This window comes from Cannabis sativa, chromosome X (genome assembly GCF_029168945.1).
Source record: "Cannabis sativa cultivar Pink pepper isolate KNU-18-1 chromosome X, ASM2916894v1, whole genome shotgun sequence".
In the NCBI taxonomy this organism is placed as follows: domain Eukaryota; kingdom Viridiplantae; phylum Streptophyta; class Magnoliopsida; order Rosales; family Cannabaceae; genus Cannabis; species Cannabis sativa.
The window spans coordinates 17,803,603-17,823,684 of NC_083610.1; the positions used below are offsets into that span (position 1 = coordinate 17,803,603).

At 31.4% G+C, this 20,082-nt stretch overlaps 1 protein-coding gene across 2 annotated transcripts; it reads right to left on the bottom strand.

The window, feature by feature from the left end:
- Positions 1-254: 254 nt before the first annotated feature.
- On the bottom strand, positions 255-9,693 carry LOC115703019 (auxin response factor 2A). Of its 2 annotated transcripts, none has more exons than XM_061105435.1 (15): positions 9,439-9,693; positions 4,984-5,105; positions 4,497-4,609; positions 4,239-4,334; positions 4,035-4,094; positions 3,653-3,805; positions 3,262-3,346; positions 2,829-2,919; positions 2,553-2,720; positions 2,327-2,446; positions 2,018-2,093; positions 1,751-1,922; positions 997-1,637; positions 705-895; positions 255-590 (listed from the first exon to the last, which is right to left on the bottom strand). In XM_061105435.1, the coding sequence occupies exons 2-15, from the start codon at positions 5,063-5,065 to the stop codon at positions 491-493; spliced, it is 2,148 nt and encodes a 715-aa protein (XP_060961418.1). In that variant the 5' UTR covers positions 5,066-5,105; positions 9,439-9,693; the 3' UTR covers positions 255-490. The 2 variants fall into 2 exon arrangements, with proteins under 2 accessions (XP_060961418.1, XP_060961419.1); XM_061105436.1 differs by lacking the exon at positions 9,439-9,693 and adding an exon at positions 5,250-5,744.
- Positions 9,694-20,082: the final 10,389 nt, after the last annotated feature.

A 20,082-nucleotide genomic window follows, 5' to 3' on the forward strand; every position in this document is an offset into this window, starting at 1 on the left:
TATGCTGGGAAGGAGTGTTTTAGAATTATATGCCTGAAAGAGATAATCCATCTATGTAGAGTGGGTTGCACTGTCTTAGATAAATGTTAAAAAATGAAATAATTAGGAGAAGATGAAAGAGCTTGATGATAATATTTGGTTTGGAGAAAATTACTTATAGTTTTTAAAATTAAATGAGATGGTTTATGTATAGGGAAAACAAATTGTACTACCTAAGTATGTAAATTCCTTATAGAAGGAAACAACAAATAGTATTTTATGTACTAGGAAATGAAAGCCATTTCATGCTGAAGCTTCTTGATCATTACCAATAAGGAATATAGTATCAATGCAACAGCAAAATTTTAGTCTGGATCATCACAAATCTAAATTAAAATTATCCCTTCAAACACTTAAGGTTTTTAATAAAAGATAAAACGCAGCTGTAGTAATATGCATAAGCACAAGTTCTCAAAGAGTACTTTTGCATTAAAACAAACCAACTATCTCATTAATCAACTAACAGACTGGATTTAAGTGAGCTTGGATTCATTTTGTTGATTTCTTCCATTGGACAGATGAATATCTTTCGGGCAGCTGAGCGAAAAACCCTGCACATGAAACACGTTCCCAAACTGGAGAATTTAGATCAATTCTATAACTGACAGTGCAGAAAACAAAACTATGGTTTGGATAAAAAGAAAGTATTGGTTCTGGTACTCAACTGCCAATCATAATCTCCTAACAACATTAAGTCTCCTTCAATGTCCATGTATGTCACTTTCCACTCACTGCTTCCATCTATCAGGCTTCCATTGAAACCAAACATCTGATCAAGCTCGGCTATGAGTTCCGCGTAGCCATCAAATTTGGAGAGGTCCGTTGTTCTTCCAAGGGCAGTTCCATGTTTGAGAACCTAGGAGAGTTATCAACAATTATTTTAAGTGATCAGCAAGGCAGCTTAATTGTTTGATATTTGATAATTGAACCAACAATTCAGGTTCAAAAGTTTTGTACCTTTATGTAACTCCTGTAACGGATTGAGCAGCATTTATTGCATTGTTTCTCTGGGAAAAAGTCAGAGACACTCTTAGATGTGTCTGAAACCTGGATAGGTTCAGAAACACTGCTACACTGGGATGTTGGAGGAAAGGAAAAGGGGCTTAACAGCTCACAAGATGTAGTAACTTGTGGTGAAGGGAGCTCCTGATGACTATTGAACAAATTGACTCCGAACAGCATGTATTTGTTAGAGTCATTTGGATAGCAAGGAGCTCCATCACCACTCTTCTTTCCTAATGTCATATATTCCTGGGAACCTGAATGGCCAGAGTTTCCATTTGAAACTGAAAAGCTTTTAGTAAATGCAGCACTATCACTGCCTCTATAAGGGGCACACATTGACCACCACTGGTTATTAGTGAGGCTTGTTTTCGTTGTTTTTTCACCAGGAAATGCCAATTGTTCTCTGGGGTACTGATAGAAAGGCGCTTGGAGCTGTTTTTCAAATTTCAGTTGTCCTTGCTTCAATTCTGGATTTGGTGGCATAACAAATTTTGGTAGCATTGATTGTATTCGTGCACTTGGCTCCTGGCCATGTCTTACACTTATTTCTTGACCTTGCAAGACCTCTTTAAGTCTCTGCGGTGTATGCTTGGCTGAATTCGACAAAAGGCGTATCAGAAAAGAAAACTTTGATCAGTCACCATCACTACACAAACTCTCAATAAAAATAAAATAAAAACAAAGCTTTTTCATGAAGATTTCTAACCTTGAGTGGCCAAGCTATGAGATTCAGATGATAGAAGATCAAGCTCGCGCCTCCTCTTTGGTGGAGGTCGGACAAAAATGTCAGTCTTGTCTGTAGAGTCAACTGGCTTGATGTTCCAAGGAGAAAGCCTTTCAGGAAGCACAGATATGCTTGATTGGGCATCCCATTGCACCTGTAAAGTAGATTTGAGTTCACAGATTCAATTCTGTATCATTTTTAAAAACCTATGCTTAAATTATCATTTGTCTTAAGAGCTAGAATTGCTACCTTCAAACACCTCCAATGAGAGCCAGGCCATCTTATGCCGTCTTGATCTTCAACACCTATTATAGTTCCTGTATATCTAAAACAAAGGTACCAAAGAAAATAGTGAGGCAAGGTTAGCGGATTATTATTTAAACTATAAATAATTAATGATGACAAGTGCAATGATAAACTACATTAAAGGCAAACATAATTTGAAAGTGAAACCAAACATAGTAAAGGCATTTCAATCCCATTCCAATGGATTACTACCAACAAAACACTACCTAAGTGTCCCAATGGGCTTACTAAAAACTTGGGACAAATAAGTACCTCTTTTCTGAACATTCTTCTCCTTCCAAAGTGTATCCAAATTTAGTTCCGGGCAAATAGTCATTTTCCACAGACTTCATATACTCGTCATAAGGTATTATGAACTCAGCAGGACAAGTCCTGCATTGAAATTCATATAAAGGCTTCATTCATAAATATGCAATAATCAAATGATAATGCTGGAGAAACAGCTTATAACTAGAATAGCTTTCATTAGATTAATTACCAAGGACGGTAGTACACATGTATAAAAGCTAAGGCAGAAAAGGAATGGAAAGCAGTGGCAAGAACGCCGTGCTGCATGCTTTGGCTAGATATAACGGATGTTGAGGCATGGTTTAGAGTTCTTTTCATAGCACGGCGGATCCCAACACGAAGGTCTCCATTTTCTCCTCTGCAAAAATTACCAGAGTTTCTTTAAATTAACCTTAGTTCAAATTACTCCCATCTGGTTGAAAAAGCTAGAGAAACAATGGAAGAAAAAAAAAAATTAAACTCCAACCTAAGAAAGATACATGAATCCCCAGCAACAAGCTTCTTTGCAGACACAAATGTACTCCAACCACTAGTGAGCAAATGTCGTTTTGGCTGACCTACAATTTTTTCAACTATTCACATTAGTTTTGTAAGAAAATGTAAAGACAACAAACTGAAAGAAAAAGAATAACAAATGTGAAGTGTTTGGTGTGTCTAAACTTAAACTTCTGTCCTGTTTATTGTGGTAATGGACTAATCATGACAGGCATGAGGCATCCATCCATTATGTACAAATCTTTATACACATACAGATATATGTAGCAAATATGGAAATGGGAATCATAAATTATATTGTTTTGACTTGTAATATATACTTTTCTGAGATGCTTCTCATACATGTTTCCTGGTTAACTCTAGTACTGATAATAAAAGTTCAAATTGTCTACACTGAAAGATACCACGATATATATGACGAAAGTGCCACTCAAATCCATGGAGGTCCTTTGCAACCAGTTCCTGAACCGGTGGTTGCTGCGACATATCCTACAATAACAACTACAACTTGTAAGCAAAATGAATTGGACATTAGAATTCTAAAAGAAGAATAAAGTGGCAAAATATCTGAGTTGAATCATGTCATGAAATTTATATCAATCAAAAGTGTTCTTGGACGAGGAGCATGATGAAGAGGAAAGTAACACCTTGCTAGTTTTATTTGAAAACAACATACTTACAATGTCGAAAATTCTACAGAAACGAAAGATTCCAAATCATATTATGTATCATTGACACACACATTAAAGTATTTATGGGCATCTTTGTTTAGGTAACTCATACAAGAATACTGACCAGAAGGGGGAAGCACCCATCAGCTTGGCGTTTAGGAACAGAGAATCCACCGTGTGTGCTTGTGTCAGACGGAGTGAGAATCTTGCTAAAAGAGAATACTTTAGTTTTCTTGGGCAATGCTGTGATATCCACATCGTTTGAACTTAGCTCAAGCTGATTCCAGGAACCAAGAAGTTTGTTTAGTTTCATTAATGCAAAAAAAGGAAAATTACCATTTGAGAGCATAGGGAAATTAAGCTACTTTAATAACAACTCACAAATCTTGACAATGTAATAAAATCTATATGAACATTGCAATGATTTTCATATTTATGGATTTATAAAATTTTGTAGTATTAACATCATTCTTTCAAACAAAACCACAAGAGCACTTGTTAGCTACCTTATCTGTTAGTGGAAGCAAAGTGATCTGGGCAAAAACCTCATCTGATAGAACCTCGGCCTGTAACACAATATGAGGTAATATAAAAATACTGCAGAGTTCCATAAACTAACCAAAGTTATTAAGCCACACCAACTCATCATTATGGAAAAATAGAAGAATGTAAATGATTTAAGTGGGCAGATTGTAACATAAGTGGTGTACCTTTAGCTCGATATTAGAGACCTTGCAAAGGATCTTAGAGGGTAAATTGTAGATTGGCATTTCCACATTACCATCTTCGCTAGCATAAGCTTGAACCTACACCCAATTCCGTTAATCAAATAAGAAGCTTGGCATTTGAAAAGTTATACATATATACTCAAACTTTGATGATATACCTTTTTAATATGTTTGTTATATATTTAAAAGTAAAATTAAAACATAAATATTAACTAAGAAAGATGTGAAGCAGAGCAGGACCTGTTCAATGTGACCCTGTGGAAAGTAGTACACCATTTCCCCACGGAGGGGGACACGAACTTGACGACCCGCACATGCCTTCCATAGACCATTGGACAACGGGTCTTTCACATCTAAAATAAGATAAATCAAACAGCACCAAAAATCTAAAACATCCAATGTATCAAAATAATCTAAGTTAAATTATATTTCTAAAAAAAAATGATAATTCTCTAAAATGCTCATTGTCGTAAATCGTAATGCATTTGGTAATAGATATATAAATATATAAAAATCTGGAGTTAATGAGTTTTTGTTCACTTAGAAAAGAAACAGAAACTTATACTAACTTCTTATCTTACTATTTTATAGTTCTCAAGTCTGAAAATACAATAGAATAATAAATAAATCAACATTACATGTCCCTTACAGTTTTGCCACCCAGATAGTTTAAAGTTCAGACTTAAATTATGTAACCGGAAAAAAAATGAAAAGAAAAAAGCATCACCTTCGTTTTCGGTCGGAACTTCAAAGCAGCTCGTACTCTGCTCCTGTAATCCGTTAGTTCCTTCTACACCACTATGATCCATATTTCAGTCTTAACAGATACTCAAAACCCACTTCTCCTTCCTATACGAAGACAAACAAACCAAAACAAGATTATAACGAAGAAGATGAAGACCCAAAAGTGAAAAAAATAAAATGTCGACGTTGAAGAAAGAAGAAGAAGATGATATAATGATAACGAATAGAGAGAGAGAGAGAAGAGAAAACGAAAGCTCGAATCGTATCCCGTGTCTCAAACATAGAAACCTCCTCCTCCTTTCTTCTTCCTCTTCCTCTTCTTCTTCTTCTTCTTCTTCTCTCTTCTCTCTCATACACACCATGGTACAACAACTCAGAACATCCTTCTCTCTCTTTCTCATAGCGAGTTTACGTTTGTACGTATATCTTGTTGTTGTTTGGGTCAGGAGGAGGAAGAATAAGGAGAGACTCTCAATACTATTGTTTGTAACGTTTACTATATTGTTTTTAATTAAATTATTATATGTTAAGAAGAAGAAAAATAAGCAAAGGTTGTGTTAATGTGTGTTATGAGGTGGGTTGTACTGCGCGCATGTGTATGTGTCTTCTGTACACCAGCATTTCTGCTCTTCTTCTCTCTCATCTCTTTATGTTTTCTACATTGCTATACTGCGCCGGTAATATTTGCTAGCTTACGCCGATAAGTACTATGCGCCCTTTGTTTCCTGCAAATTTGCATGCTTCTTTTTTCCTCATCTTTCTCATGCATAGCCGAAAGCTGACCATTTGTATATTATGACCTTAGCCTTCTCCGTCACTTCTCATTGGTCACACCTTTTAATCTCAGCCGTTCATTTTGCTTTTGTCTATTTTACTTAAATAACAACACAAAACTGATATTTAAAAGAAACTATGTAACTATAATTTATGATTTTAGGCTTTGAAATAATTTCAGCTTTTGTCAACAAGGAAACAACAATGTGGGAGCTTCAAGTGTTCAGTAACATTTATTTTTATTTTATTTAAATAAGATAGAACAGAAATTATTATTATTATTATTATTGTTATTATTATTATGGGAGTGAAGGTAAAAACATCGTGAAGAGTGGCAGGTATGTAAAAGGACAAAGGGAAATGAGTAATTACGAGGGTGAAAGCGACTCGTCAAGGGAGCATGCCGGGGGCATTTATGGAAAAAGGCGGCTCTGTTACTGTCAATGTTGCCGTTAAAACCCTTAAATGGGAGACTCTACTGACTGGTTTGTAGTCACTAGTCAGTCGGTGGAAATTTGCTGAGGTAAAAAATATCCGTTAAAAGTTTAAACGGCGTTAATGCCGACCGTCCTTGCTGCTTTTATCAGACCGGACAAGAAAATAAGTTTACATAGCGACACGTGGATGTAGGTCCCACTATGAGTTGGCACTCAACGATGTTCGCCGTTACGCTTCGGGTTTTGTTCGAACCTCCAACGTTGTTTTTTTTTTTTTTTTTTTTTTTATTTTATGAACATTTTTTTTTACAAACTTACTCTATAATGTTTTTGTTTTTTTTTTTTTTTTTTGGAAAACGTTGGTTATTTTTGTTTGATATTTGAGTTTTTATTTTTTTCAAAATATTTGATATTTGAGTTAAAACTAAGATGATTTTCTTTTTCTTTTTCTTACATTGATACTATTAATATTATATGTTATTTATAAACTCTTTATGTATTACAGTGTCATAAATATAGTCTATATAGTTTCACTTTCACATTTATTTTTATATAAAGAGAAGGTTTGAAATGAATCCCCTCTCTTAATATAAAAAGAAAAAAAAAATATCTATGCTCATCCTTTAAATTATATTTTTTTATCCTAATAATTAGCATAAATTGAATTAAATTTTTTAAACTTATTATGAATATATGAAAAATAGTTGGCCATAGTAAATATATTATTGGTACGAATGGCATGTATGTTACTGTGATAGATCTTAATAAATGTTAACATGTAATTAAGAAAAATAAAAATTTATTAGGAGGTTTACATTGCCATTGTAAATATATTTGTGTGTATATAGAATTTGAAATCATAGAACCGAAATCTTATGGAATCAAAAGTAGAGATTTATTTGAAGTTTTCTCAGAATAAAAAAAAGTAAGTTAACCAAAAATGATTTGCTAAGCTTATTCATGTTATTGTTGTTTATAGTGTTTGAATTTGTGAAATAATTTCACCACTTTTAGACACAAAATTTGACAAATCCTTTTTCTCCTATCAAACTACCCAACTATTTTATTTTATTTTTTTTATTTCCAATTTTCTCTTAAAAATATTTCTACATCCACTTATTTTCATCTCTCACTAACAAAGAGTAATTAATTAGACCGCCATTGAGCATTGATCTTTTCATAATTTTCAGTATTCACAATTCTATTTACGATCTAAATTCCAAATATAAATGCAACCAACCGACCATATTAGCGGAATTTGGGACATATATATATATCAAGGGGTCAATTTATTTTCTTAACAAATTACTCAACTACATGAAACAAGTATTTTTTTTTTTTTTTTGAAATCAATGAAACAAGTATCTTAATTCATATATAATTTATACATCTATAATATACATGTAAATATTTCTATAAAAAAATATTTGTAAAGATTATTACGTTACACCTAATATACATTCATTAGTAAAAATGTTGTTGGGAACCACAAAATTCTTTTAGTTTGATTTTAATCTTACAATGTTGGCAACAAAAGCTTAGTATAATTTTAGAAGGAGTGTTAAACCTCTTCACAAAGAGGAAAGAAATATACCAGAACCAAAATAGAAGACAAGAACACCACTAGTAATAACATAAAGACTCAGATAATATCCTGCCTTGTAAGAAGGTGAGACTTGTGTTGTTCTATCATTCTAGTCATTCATTATATACTAACTTGTGATCATGCATGGGTGTTGTTTCAAAATGAAAAATCACGTGGCTAGGAAACTACTGGAGAAGGGTAATCAAGATTGACATTAAAACGGCAGTGAATAGGCTACAAACTAACTAGGGTTGGAATTTTATGTTTTTTCTCTAATAAGTTAGTTCTTGTTCATACTTTAAAGTTTTGCTTTTTTAAAAAAAAATTATTTTTCCATGTATATATATATGTGTTCACTCTCTCTTGGTGAGTGAACGTGAGTGTGTGAGAATAACCGAAACTGAGAGTTTGGAGACAAAGGCTCGAAAAGGGAGATTTTATTGTCCTATGAGAAATCCATGTGAATGACTTTCAGTTACAAAGTAATAAATATAGTTTTCTTATTTTATTATGTTATGTGTGTATTTGTATTATAGGTTTTTGTTTGCTTTGTTGGAGCAAGTTGGGACATTAAATATACTACCAATTGTTTTGGTTATTAAAAAGATCCTCTGATACTAATTCTATCAAAGCTGGTTTAAGTGAACGTTAGTGTGTGACAGTAAGTGATGAAACGGAAAGTTGACAAAGGCTTGAAAAAATTAAGAGTTTTTCACTGTGTCCTATGAACCACACGGTTGAGAAATTCACGTGAATGAAGATTTTTTCAGTTATACAACAACAAATAATTTTCTTATTTCAAATTATGTGTTAAAATGTTATTATATTGTTATTTGCTTTGTATTATTTACTACATATTTTGGTTAGAGAAATGTTAAGAGCAAGTTAACTTGGCAAACACTATAAACGATGTTATATTGTTATTGTTGGCACAATTTAATATCAATCTGGTATTACAAATAATATAGAAAATCACTAACCACTCACAACGCGACATATCAGTTGGACACCTTAAGGTGCTTAAGAACATCTCCAATGGTTGTATTCTTTTAAGAGTTTCAAAAACATCCACATCACCTCAATACTATTTTATTTTATTTCTTTTTCACATCAATTTTACCATGTTTTGTTCTAAAATGTTCTAATAGAAAGCATCTCTAAAATTATTAAAATAATATTATATTATTATTTAATATATTAAATAATTAGATTTTACGACAAAATAATAATAAAATAATAAGAAATAAAAGATATAAAGTATGTTATTGTATGACTTTCTTTCTTAGCGTTCTTTTTCACTCTAATGGTAAGCATCCGTTAAATAATGTCAAAATATATTTATATCATCAAACATTTTTTAAAGCATCCACATTAGAGATGCTAGCAATGCTTTTTTGGTTATATGAGAACCAAAAACAAATTAAAGAAGTCATCTGCTGCTTCTGCGCCGTAACTGGCTTATCTTTTTTCTCTTTCTCCTTCTCTAGTCTAAAGTAATATAATATAATATTTTTTTTCTTTTTTTACAAAAAAGAAAAATAAAAAAACAAAGTGATGAAGAAAACAAAAGAAATATCTATTAAACTAAGCATAATTATAATAATAAATATATTAAAAAAAGAGAGAGAAGAGAGAAATTGACCGTGGATGTATTCCCAACTGATAATTTTTCAGAAGCCTGTGTAGCACCTGATTTCCTTAAAATAACTTTGCATCCTCTTCTCAGTGCTGGAGGATTTCTATAGCGAGGCGCACCACCGAGCTGCGAATAATGTATTCTTGAACTAGAAAATTATAAATACCTCTATGAGTAATTTAGAAAAAATATTCTAAATAGAAGTTATGTAACTCTTAGATATTTGTGTGCGTTTAAAACTAAATTTACCGAGGAATATTTATAACAGTTAATTAAGGTAAAAAACTCTTTAAAAGCAATGTGGGACTATATTTCATTTTCGCAGATTTTATTTTCACATTTATGAAAATGACACACATAGAAAGACCAACAAATAATTTTGACCAAGTGTGTTTTCGTTTGAACCTTCCATTGTATAAGAATTTTTAACGTATCAACTAATCAGTAAACGCACGCAATATCTTTGCACATTTTTGTCATTCATATTAACAATAATATACCACACTTAAGATTCTCTTTTAATAAACCTTAGTTTTCACAATATAATTTTTCATATTAGTCGTAAACATTTCTATAGTTTACAAGAGATCTTTTAGGAATTAAGTCTTATTCAATTCTTATAGAAGTTTCATCTTTTCTCTCACATATGTGATTTCTTAATTAAAAGTAAGGAGCATTAATTTGCACGAAGTTATGATGCACAAGAAATTATCAAAAATAACTTAACCTTTTCTCACAAGCAAAACTATTTGATCATATAGATGGATGAGAGGAAAATCCGTCATGATGACCTAACACGGTCTTTATATAGTTGTCCATTTTGAACCTAGTGTAAACCATTACTAGATTCATGGATGTCTTGATCGTGAACTTAAGAAAAGCTAGAACTGTTGACTAAGGTTTGCATGTTTGATAGCTATTCTAAGTGATTAGGGGTGGACCATCCCATGGTCATTAAGATAATAAAGTATTTGTTTCAACAAATACTACTTTTTTTAAGAAAATGACTAAGTCTGAAAATAAAGTAGCAAAGTAGAGGAGATATTTTTTTGATTTCAAAAGTGTTCTATCATCTTATTCGAAATAAGATGGCCCTACTACCTCTGTTGTCTTGACACAACCGATGAGGACAATACCACTAGTGTTCTTAGACAAAAAGTCTCAGTACCTTGTCGTAGTGGGAACTCACCCTGTTATGACTTGGGAGACACTTGTGACAAAAATCCATTGTTAGTTTAAACAAGTAATGGATAGTCAGAATAAGGAACTAAGAAGTAAAGCCAAAAGAACTATGGTTAAAACCATTCATATGGAACAACCAAAAGTTTTCTATTACAAGGACAAGAAAGGAAATTTTGAAAATAATTCAATGGACTTAACAAACTTCCTGTTCCTAGTATTATAGGTTTGAGTTTATCTAAACCTATGGCTTGTGGTATGCTTGGTAATTTACTTACTCAAGTGCTAGCAACTTACTTTAGTAAGATGCTAGAGCATTTTTCTTCTAATGGCAATCTATAGAAGCTTCTCGACTTCTAGACATAGATTTTACTTATCTAAGGAAAAGTCTCAACTATTCTAGAAAAGATAAAGCCATGAAAGAATTCCTTGAATCAACAGTGAGAGGTCTCAGATATGCTTTCGTATGGATTAGACCAGATATCTACTGTTGAGTGGGAGTAATGAGTAGGTATCAGATTAATCCAGGAAAGGAACATTGGAAGACAATCAAGTAAATCTTAAGATCAAGAAGAGGAACTATATGTTAGTCGATAAGGGTGGTATTTAATATTCTTAGACTACACCAAATCAGGTTTCTAGACTTGCCTTAGTGCTAGAAAGTCTGCTGATGAGATGGTGATTACTCTGGGGGTGGAGTAGTGATTTTAGAGAAGTGTAAAAACCTATCTGAAGTCTCTAAGTCTACCAGAGAGACTGAATGTTAAAGTTGTAAGAAAGAAACTTATTCAGTCTAAGGAAAGTTCTATATATTTTTGGCATTGTACCAACATTTATTAACTACTAGTGTTACTTCCTGACTAACGTAGAAGTAGTTGCCAAAAAGTAAAGAATCCTGTATCCCTAGAGGAGTAGACATATAGAGAGGAATTTCACAATATCAAACATTTTGTGATTAAGGAAATGTAATGGTGGAGGAAAGGTTGTATTGAATACAACCTGTCAGATCCTATTACGGAAAGTATACTACATACTACACTTGATCTGGATATCAAGGTGTAGAGATTATTTGAAATGCACTTATTGTTTTATATTAGTGCAAGTGGGAGTTTATTGGGTTTTGTGCCCTAAATAAAACTCATTTCAATATAATTAGATTTACTAATTAATAAATACCAGAAATCGTATTTTATGTTGCATGGTTCACATGATTTATTTTATGATTATACTTAATGTATAAATTCTATTAAGTCCATAACATATTTATTTGTTCATGATTATAGTGTTGTCAGCACTGTGGAATATAATCATGATTATATGTTCAAAAGTTTAATTCCCTGATTTATCAGTTCACTGGATTTAGACTGGCATGATAATCTATAGTGTTGTCAGTACAGTGGAATATAATCATGATTATATGTTCAAAAATTTAATTCGCTGATTTGTCAGTTCACTGGATTTAGACTGGCATGATAATCTACGATAGGTATACTTACACCTTGGATAAGTGTTATGTCCTTTCCAGGGCATTGACAAAGTTTACTAGTATCGGATGTATGGAGTATACATTGGAAGGGACCAATATTGATCTTAGATAAGATATCTTAAACTTACTGTTATATCTTTCTAAGTCAATATCAATGGTTGATCTTAGGTCTATGGATCTTAATCCTAACATGGTTAGGTTCGATATCAAGAGTGTTATTTGTGTTCTTTGATTTGTTAGTTAAGCCTACCTTTTGGTCTGGGTGATACGTACATTTTGGGAACATGATAGTACAATTGAGTGGGAGCGCTAATCATAGATATGGAATCTATAGCTTCTATAAGTTTTTAGAAGTGAAACGATGATTTCCTTCGAGATTGGCTGAATAGAGATAAATGATTGAGATCTCATTTCAGTTATTATATTAGTTTACTGAAATATCATTTATAGGTAGCTAAGTGTTTTAAGGATAAAATAGATTGAAGGGTAGAACGGTAAATTTGTCCCTATTCAGTGTTGATCATTGATGAGTCCATATTTATCTTATAAATATGATTAATTTATTTATTAATATTCTTAAATTTATTCTTTAAATTATTGATTAGTGTGATTTTAATTTGTTAGGTTATTTTAAATACTATTCATCCATTTGGAGTCTTTTGGAGGGATTTTAACATATTTTGGTGGAAAATAATGGAAGTCGGCGAGCTCGATTGTACAAGGCGGAACTTAATTGCAAATTCGGACGAACTTAAAAGCAGAATTGGACTTGGAGCTCAACATGAAAGTTTTAGATCTCGTTCTTAGCTTTTCAAAACATCTTGAATCGTCCAATTCGGAGTAATATTGAGAGAGTTATGACCAAAATACTATCAGTCGTCCCAGCAAGAAATTTCTAAAAAAAAGATAGCGAAAATAAAGATAAATTTTCAAGAAGAGTTGCGATTTTTATCTTTTGTTTAAAAGATGAGTTATCTTTATCCGAGATATTTCCTAATACTATTATAAATAGAATCCTAATTCTAAGAGGATTTATCTATCCACTATAAATAGAATCCTAATTCTAATAGGATTCAACTAACTTTCTCATTACTATAAATAAGACCTCTTAGACTACAAATGGAGGAGAATCCAAAAACTACAAATTAAATATTATGATTTTTATTAATGTCTAGTTCTGAGTAGTTTTCTTTTAGTTAAGGGTTATTTCAAAACCCGAAACATGAATTCTTAATTTCATTATTGAATGTTAATTTTTAGTTTCCATTATATCAAATTGCTTTTATTCTTCTATGTTCAATGTCATGATTATTGTTTTAATCTTATTTAGATGGCCACTAAATTAGGTTTTACTTTAATCTACCGTCATCTTAGGATTACTATTCACCTAATAGTCTAGGATTCTAAGTGTTTGTGACAAATTACAATTTTTATTTGTGATGAAGAATAGAACCTAGGTTAAATGAATTATATGCTTCATTGATTTGTTGCCTAGATTAGTCTATCTCCATAAATCTCAATGCTTTATCTAAGATAAATAAATTGCATGCTTCGTGGATTTACTGCTTTAGGTAAAAGAGTTAATTATTGAGCGCTTCGCCTGATTACATACAATAAGGAGATTGAGATAATTGACTGCTTCAGCGTTATCTGCGGGATTAATAGTTTGATTGGAAACTGAAAATAACATTCTTTAATAGGAATTAGGAATGATTGTTGAGGGTGGCGAATAACCTTTAACTAGTTTCTCATATCGTATTCTTTACTCTAAATTTGTTCTTCTCTTTAATTTTTATTATTGAACTTTTTATTCTAATCTTCAAAACCCCTCTTTTTCGTAATTCTTACTAATTTGTGAATAATTAAATAAACATAGTCCTCGTGGGATCGACCCTTACTTACGATTATACTAAAATAATTGGAAGTATTGGAATTAAAAAAATAGTAAATTTGTTGTGGCTTACGACACGCATCAAATTCTCTATAGAGGATCCTTGACTATTAGGATTGTAACAATGGATAATCATAACGTATCTATATCGTGGTACATATAGAGCGTTCTATATAATTGAGAGTGTATCAATTCCAAGTTTTATAGTGGTTCAATGAGGAATTAATAAGTTGAGAATTTACTTGGTGAATTCTAGATCTACTTATTAAAAGCTTGGTTATGTAGGCCCATGGTCCCCTCACTAGTTGAGATAATACTGCTTGCAGACTCAGTCAATTGATTTTAATTAATCAATTATAATTCTAAAATTAGACTATGTCTTATTTAAAAATTTTCACTAAGTAAGGGCTTAATTGTGAAGAAAAGAGGTTTTGGGGTCAATTTGTTAATTAAGAGACTTTGTATAGTCTAATTAATAAATTACATAAATGACAATTTTATTTAGTAATTAATTATAATTATTAAATAAATAGTTTTGACATTTATAAGTTTGAATTGAAAAATATGGTATTATTGAAAAGAAGAATAAGTGGTTGAAATAAAGCGGCAAAAATCTAACTAGAGATAGGTCCCATTAAGTGTACGGCCAAGTGTGGATTTTCACCCAATATTTTATTCTTTTTTAATCCATATAATTCAACCCTAAGCCCAAATTGAAACACTATAAAAGGAACATGATACTCTCACTCATCCAACTTTTGTCAACTTGACTATTCAACCAAACCTAGATGAGAGAGTTCCTTCTATAGAGATTACACCTCCTTCATTGTTCTTCACCATATTCGAACCCATAGTGAGTGAGTAACGTGCCTACACATAGCAAGTCAAGTACTCAATCATAGTGAGTAAGACGGTGTTAACCAAACCCGAAGGAGAGAAAGATATTCAGGTTCAGATCTTGATAATGCTCTGCGACAGAAAGGAATCAAGGGCTAGAGGAGAGAAAGATATCCAAGTTCAGATCTTGATAATGCTCTGCAACAGAAAGGAATCAAGGGCTAGAGATCTTGAACGGAATGAGTCATTATATTCTGCTGCAACCAATGTAAGGTTTTCTTAACCCTTATGTGTTTATTTCATTTTTTTAGAGAATTCATATTTAGGATGTTAATCAACATACTTGTTAGTAAATCTAGATCTTGATAAAATATTCCCAATTATATGTATATATATAAATGTATAATATGTATTTATATATAATTTTTTTTATAAAATGTGATTAATTAAAAAAAAATAGTATGAAGTAGTTTGAGTGTGAGTAGTAAAAATATGTAAAAGAAAGAAAAAAAAAATGTAGTATAAGTGCTTGTAATTATTTTTTAAGAAAAAATTATTTAAATAAAAATTTATGAGTGAAAAAGTGTTAAAAAGTGATGTAAAGGGCTACACTATAATATTTATATTTTATATATAAAGATAAAGAAGAGAGAGAGAGAGAGAGAGAGAGAGAGAGAGAGAGAGAGAGAGAGAGAGAGAGAGAGAGAGAGAGAGAGAGAGAGAGAGAGAGAGAGAGAGAGAGAGAGAGAGAGAGAGAGAGAGAGAGAGAGAGAGAGAGAGTTATTGTAAAAAAAAGTCAGCAGCATTGGTTGGAAAAAAAGAGAAGAAGCAAGAACCAAAAAAAAATTCATAGAAACTTAAATAAATAAAAAATAGTAAAAATGAAAAAAAAAAAAAAAAAGGTATAGGTAGTATAAATGTAAAAAACCTACCATAGTATAAATGTAAGGTTTAAAAAATATATAATATTTTGCGTAAAAATCCTAAATTATAAATAGTTCTATGAGTAATTTAGAAAAAAATATACTAAATAGAAGTTATGCAACTCTTAGATATTTTTGTGTGTTTAAAACTAAACTTAGTGAGAAATATTTATAACAGTTAATTAAAGTAAAAAAAAAAAACTCTTTAAAAGCAATGTGGGACTAGATTTCATTCACAAATTTTATTTCTACATCAATAAAAATGGCATACATAGAAAGACCAATGAATGATTTTGATCAAGGGTATTTTCATTTGAGCCTTCTTTGTGTAAAAATTTTTAACGTATCAACTAATCAATAAACGCACGCGATACATTTGAATTATTTTGTCACTCATGCTAACAATGATATACTGCACTTAAAATTCTTTTCTGATATATCTTACTTTTCACATTATACTTTATATTTGTCATAAATATCTTTATGGTTTTACAAGAGCTTTTCTAAGAATTGAGCCTCATTCAATTCTTATAGAAGCGGCTCATCTTTTCTTTCACATATTTAATTTTTTTAATTAGAAGCAACAAGTAATAATTTGCACAAATTCATGATGCACAAGAAATTATCAAAAATAACTTAACATTTTTGTTATGAGCATCACTATTTGATCATATAAATGGATGAGGATGAGACGTAAACCCCTCATGATAACCTAACACGGTTTTTATAGTTTAGTTGTCCACTTTGAACTTATATTTTGAAATCGCTAGTACATTAGATTTTGTATCCATTGTGTTGATTTATTCATACATAAGTCTTATTCTTATTCCTCTTAATTATTTTTTAATCAACTCTCAATTTTAACTATTTAGTGAATAGAGATAACTTCAACTAAGAGTACGTAAGAATTTTCTAATGAATATATGAAACATATATGTGAATGATTATATGAATGCAGAATAAAATATAGATCGAATATACATTTTATTTTAACTCTCTTCCACATTATGTAGTTTTCTTAATTGTAGATGAAAAAATCAATTACAATTGATACATTATTTAAAAGAAAAAATGTTGAAGTTTCAACATATGATGTCTCATCAAATCCATCAGTGAATATAAATCATGAAAATTCGAAAAATTGCCCAACAAAATCTTTAAGACTTGACATTAAAGAAGGGTTTGATATTAATTTATTAGAACGTGATCCAAGAATACTCCTGCTAATATAAGAGTATCTACCTGAGAATCGTGAGGAAATTTGTAGAGCTTATATTAAAGTTGGTCCATATCGGATTATACTTTCTAGCTATAAAAAATCAAAAAAAGCTCCTTCGCGTTCTTTTTCATCATCTTGGTTTAAGCTATTTTCATCTTGGTTGGAATATTCTCCTAAAGTACATGTTGTATTTTGTCTACCATGCTTTTTATTTCACACTAAAGATGCACATCTTAGATTAGATGTATTTACTATTAATGGATTTCAATCATGGAAAAAGGTGAGGAAAAATTGTGTATTTTTAGCACATATTGGAAACGATATAACTTCACCTCATAGAAATACTAAGAAAGCAGTTGTAGATCACACCACAAGAAATTGCTGACAATAGACTTCGTTTGAAAATATCAATTGAGGGGATTAGGTGGCTCACATTTCAAGCATGCCCTTCTAGAGGTCACAATAAATCTAACACATCAATTAATTGGGGAATTTTTTAAAAGTTATTGAGTTTCATAACTTCCTATAATGATAAGGTAGCAAAAGTTTTGGGTAAAGCTCTACGAAATGCCACATATACATCACCAACAACGTAAAAACAAGTTTTGCATGTCTTGAGAAATAAAGTGAGGAACACGATTCGTGAAGAAATTGGTGATGCAAAATTTTTAGTAATAGTTGATGAAGCACGAGATGAATCTAAGAAAGAGCAAATGACAATTGTTTTGAGAGTTGTTGATAAAGATGGTTGTGTGCAAGAACATTTTTTTCGGGCTTATTCATGTCAAAGACACTGCTGCTTTAACATTGATGGAATGTATTTTCTCTATACTCTTTAATTATAGTCTTGATGTTCAATCTATTTGTGGGCAATGTCATGATGGTGCTAGTAACATGCATGTGTTAGACTTTTTATTTGGGCTTACACTAACTTTTATTGGTTTTATTAAAACTTAGGTTGATTGGATAGTTCTTTGCTGTGTTAGCCCATATTGTTGGTGATCAATAGTTAATGGGCTTAACATCTGTGTGTAAAGTCTAGGTGAAGCAGAAGTATGAGCTTTTCTAGTATTAATCAATTAATCAAATTTACCTCTAATTTTATATTTAATTGAGGTTAATTAGGATTTTTGCCCCCTGAACTTTGACATGTATCAAATCATGCCCACTGAACTTTTAAGGTCGTTAAAAATACCCCATGAACTATTGAAATTGTTGAATTTAAGGACTTTTGTCTAATTTTATTCAATTTTACTATTTCAGTGATTGTTTAAATACTAAACCGTGCTCCTAAGACTTTGATATCTACCAAATCATGCCCCTTGAACTTTGACATGTACTAAATCATGGTTCCTGGACTTTCATCTATCTTAGACTTTTTTACTAAAATTAGAAAAAAGTCCTTAAGTTCAACAATCTCAATAGTTCATGGGGCATTTTTAACGACCTTAAAAGTTCAGGGGGCATGATTTGGTACATGTCAAAGTTCAGGGGGCAAAAATCCTAATAAGCCTTTAATTGAAAAATACCTCTTTTTAGATGTATTGTACCAAAAATACTCTGACATAAGAGAGTTAAATGGAGAGTATCTTGAAGTGACATGGGCAAAATTGGTATAATGTTTAAAAAAAGAGGTAAAAATGATAGAATTTTTAAAAAAAGGGTAAAAATAAAAGAGGACAATATAAAAAGGGTATAGAGTGTAATTTCCTCTAACTAAAGCCTTTGATGAGTAAGCCCAGTCCAACTAGGGTTATGTAGCTAAATCCCTTCCTTAGTTCTATAAATATATATTGTCTCATCACAATTGTATAAAAAAAGAAAGCATTCTTCAACTTCTCCTCTAAAAATGCCATATTTATTGAAACTATTACACAATATCATCTTATTCATTAACATTGGGCTTGGGAAGTTTTAAATAGAGGAAATTGTATTGTATATCCACTTTATTTTATCTATTTTAATTTTCACATTCATTTCCATATTCTTTAAGATGTACTCACTTTTATAAATGATATTCTATTATGCCTCTTAGGTTAATGTAAATCATGTGGTACACTTAAGTGGTGGACGAGAGTATATTCAACAATCTACTTACAAAAGTAGGTAGATTTTAATGAAATATAATATTAAAGTATTTTTAATTAATGGATACAAAAAAGTGGTATTCTTCAATTTATCCCAATTAAATAATAAAAGAAAGAAAAAATGGATAATTACATAAGTAGGGATGGCAATTATACACGTAGGTTCGGGTACCCGCTGGTTACCGCCCCTAATGGGGCGGGTACGGGGGTTGACTTTCGGGGGCAGGGGCGGGGGTGGGTTTAAAGATTCATACCCGAGTCGGAAACGGGACGGGGGCGGGAGCGGGGGAATAGATACCCGCCCCAAACCCGCCCCAATATGATATATGTATATATTTAATTTTTAAAATAATAACTACTACAACTAAAATAACTTCATGCTTTAGGATTTTTATTGATTATACTTTTTTTTTTACTATACACACTATTCCACTTAAGTTTATTGTTTTACTAAATTTTTATGATTATTTTTTTTTAAGTCTCTTTAAGACATTTTTTTTTTCAAAAATATATATGTAATGGGTACCCGATGGGAATCCTTCTCCCGTCGGGTAATACCCACCCCGCCCCGCTTTAATTTAAACGGGTATTGGGACGGGTATGGGGTGAATTTAAGAAGCGGGTATGGGGGTGGGGGAGCAATCCCCGCACCCGCCCCGCCTCGTTTACATCCCTATACATAAGACACTATCTTTTGTAAAAAAAATTACATTTTTACGTTTAATGAATTTTTTCTACTTTTTTATAATTTTCTGTAAAAATTACACGAAAACAACAAGAAAACTACATAAAAGTAACATGAAATTAACATTTAAATAACATCAAAAAGAAAAAAAAACATACATATAATATAAAATCATCAACAAATTAACATGCATACAACTTAAAAATATCGTATTTTTTATAAATAAAATTAAAAAAATTATAAAAATATTTAAAATTCTGTGAAATCGTATTTTTATAATTTTTTTTTTTTGTTGTCTTCTTGTATTTGTAAAATTATCCCAAGAAAGAAATTGGTCCAACGA

Bases quoted from the DNA above. Each gene is read 5' to 3' on its own strand.
- LOC115703019 (XM_061105435.1), bottom strand. From the start codon at position 5,065: ATGGATCATAGTGGTGTAGAAGGAACTAACGGATTACAGGAGCAGAGT. The intron at 2,094-2,326 runs GTACTTATTTGT...CCTTTGTTTTAG, and splicing joins GAAGAATGTTCAGAAAAGAG to ATATACAGGAACTATAATAG. The intron at 1,638-1,750 runs GTTAGAAATCTT...TGTCGAATTCAG, and splicing joins TCATAGCTTGGCCACTCAAG to CCAAGCATACACCGCAGAGA.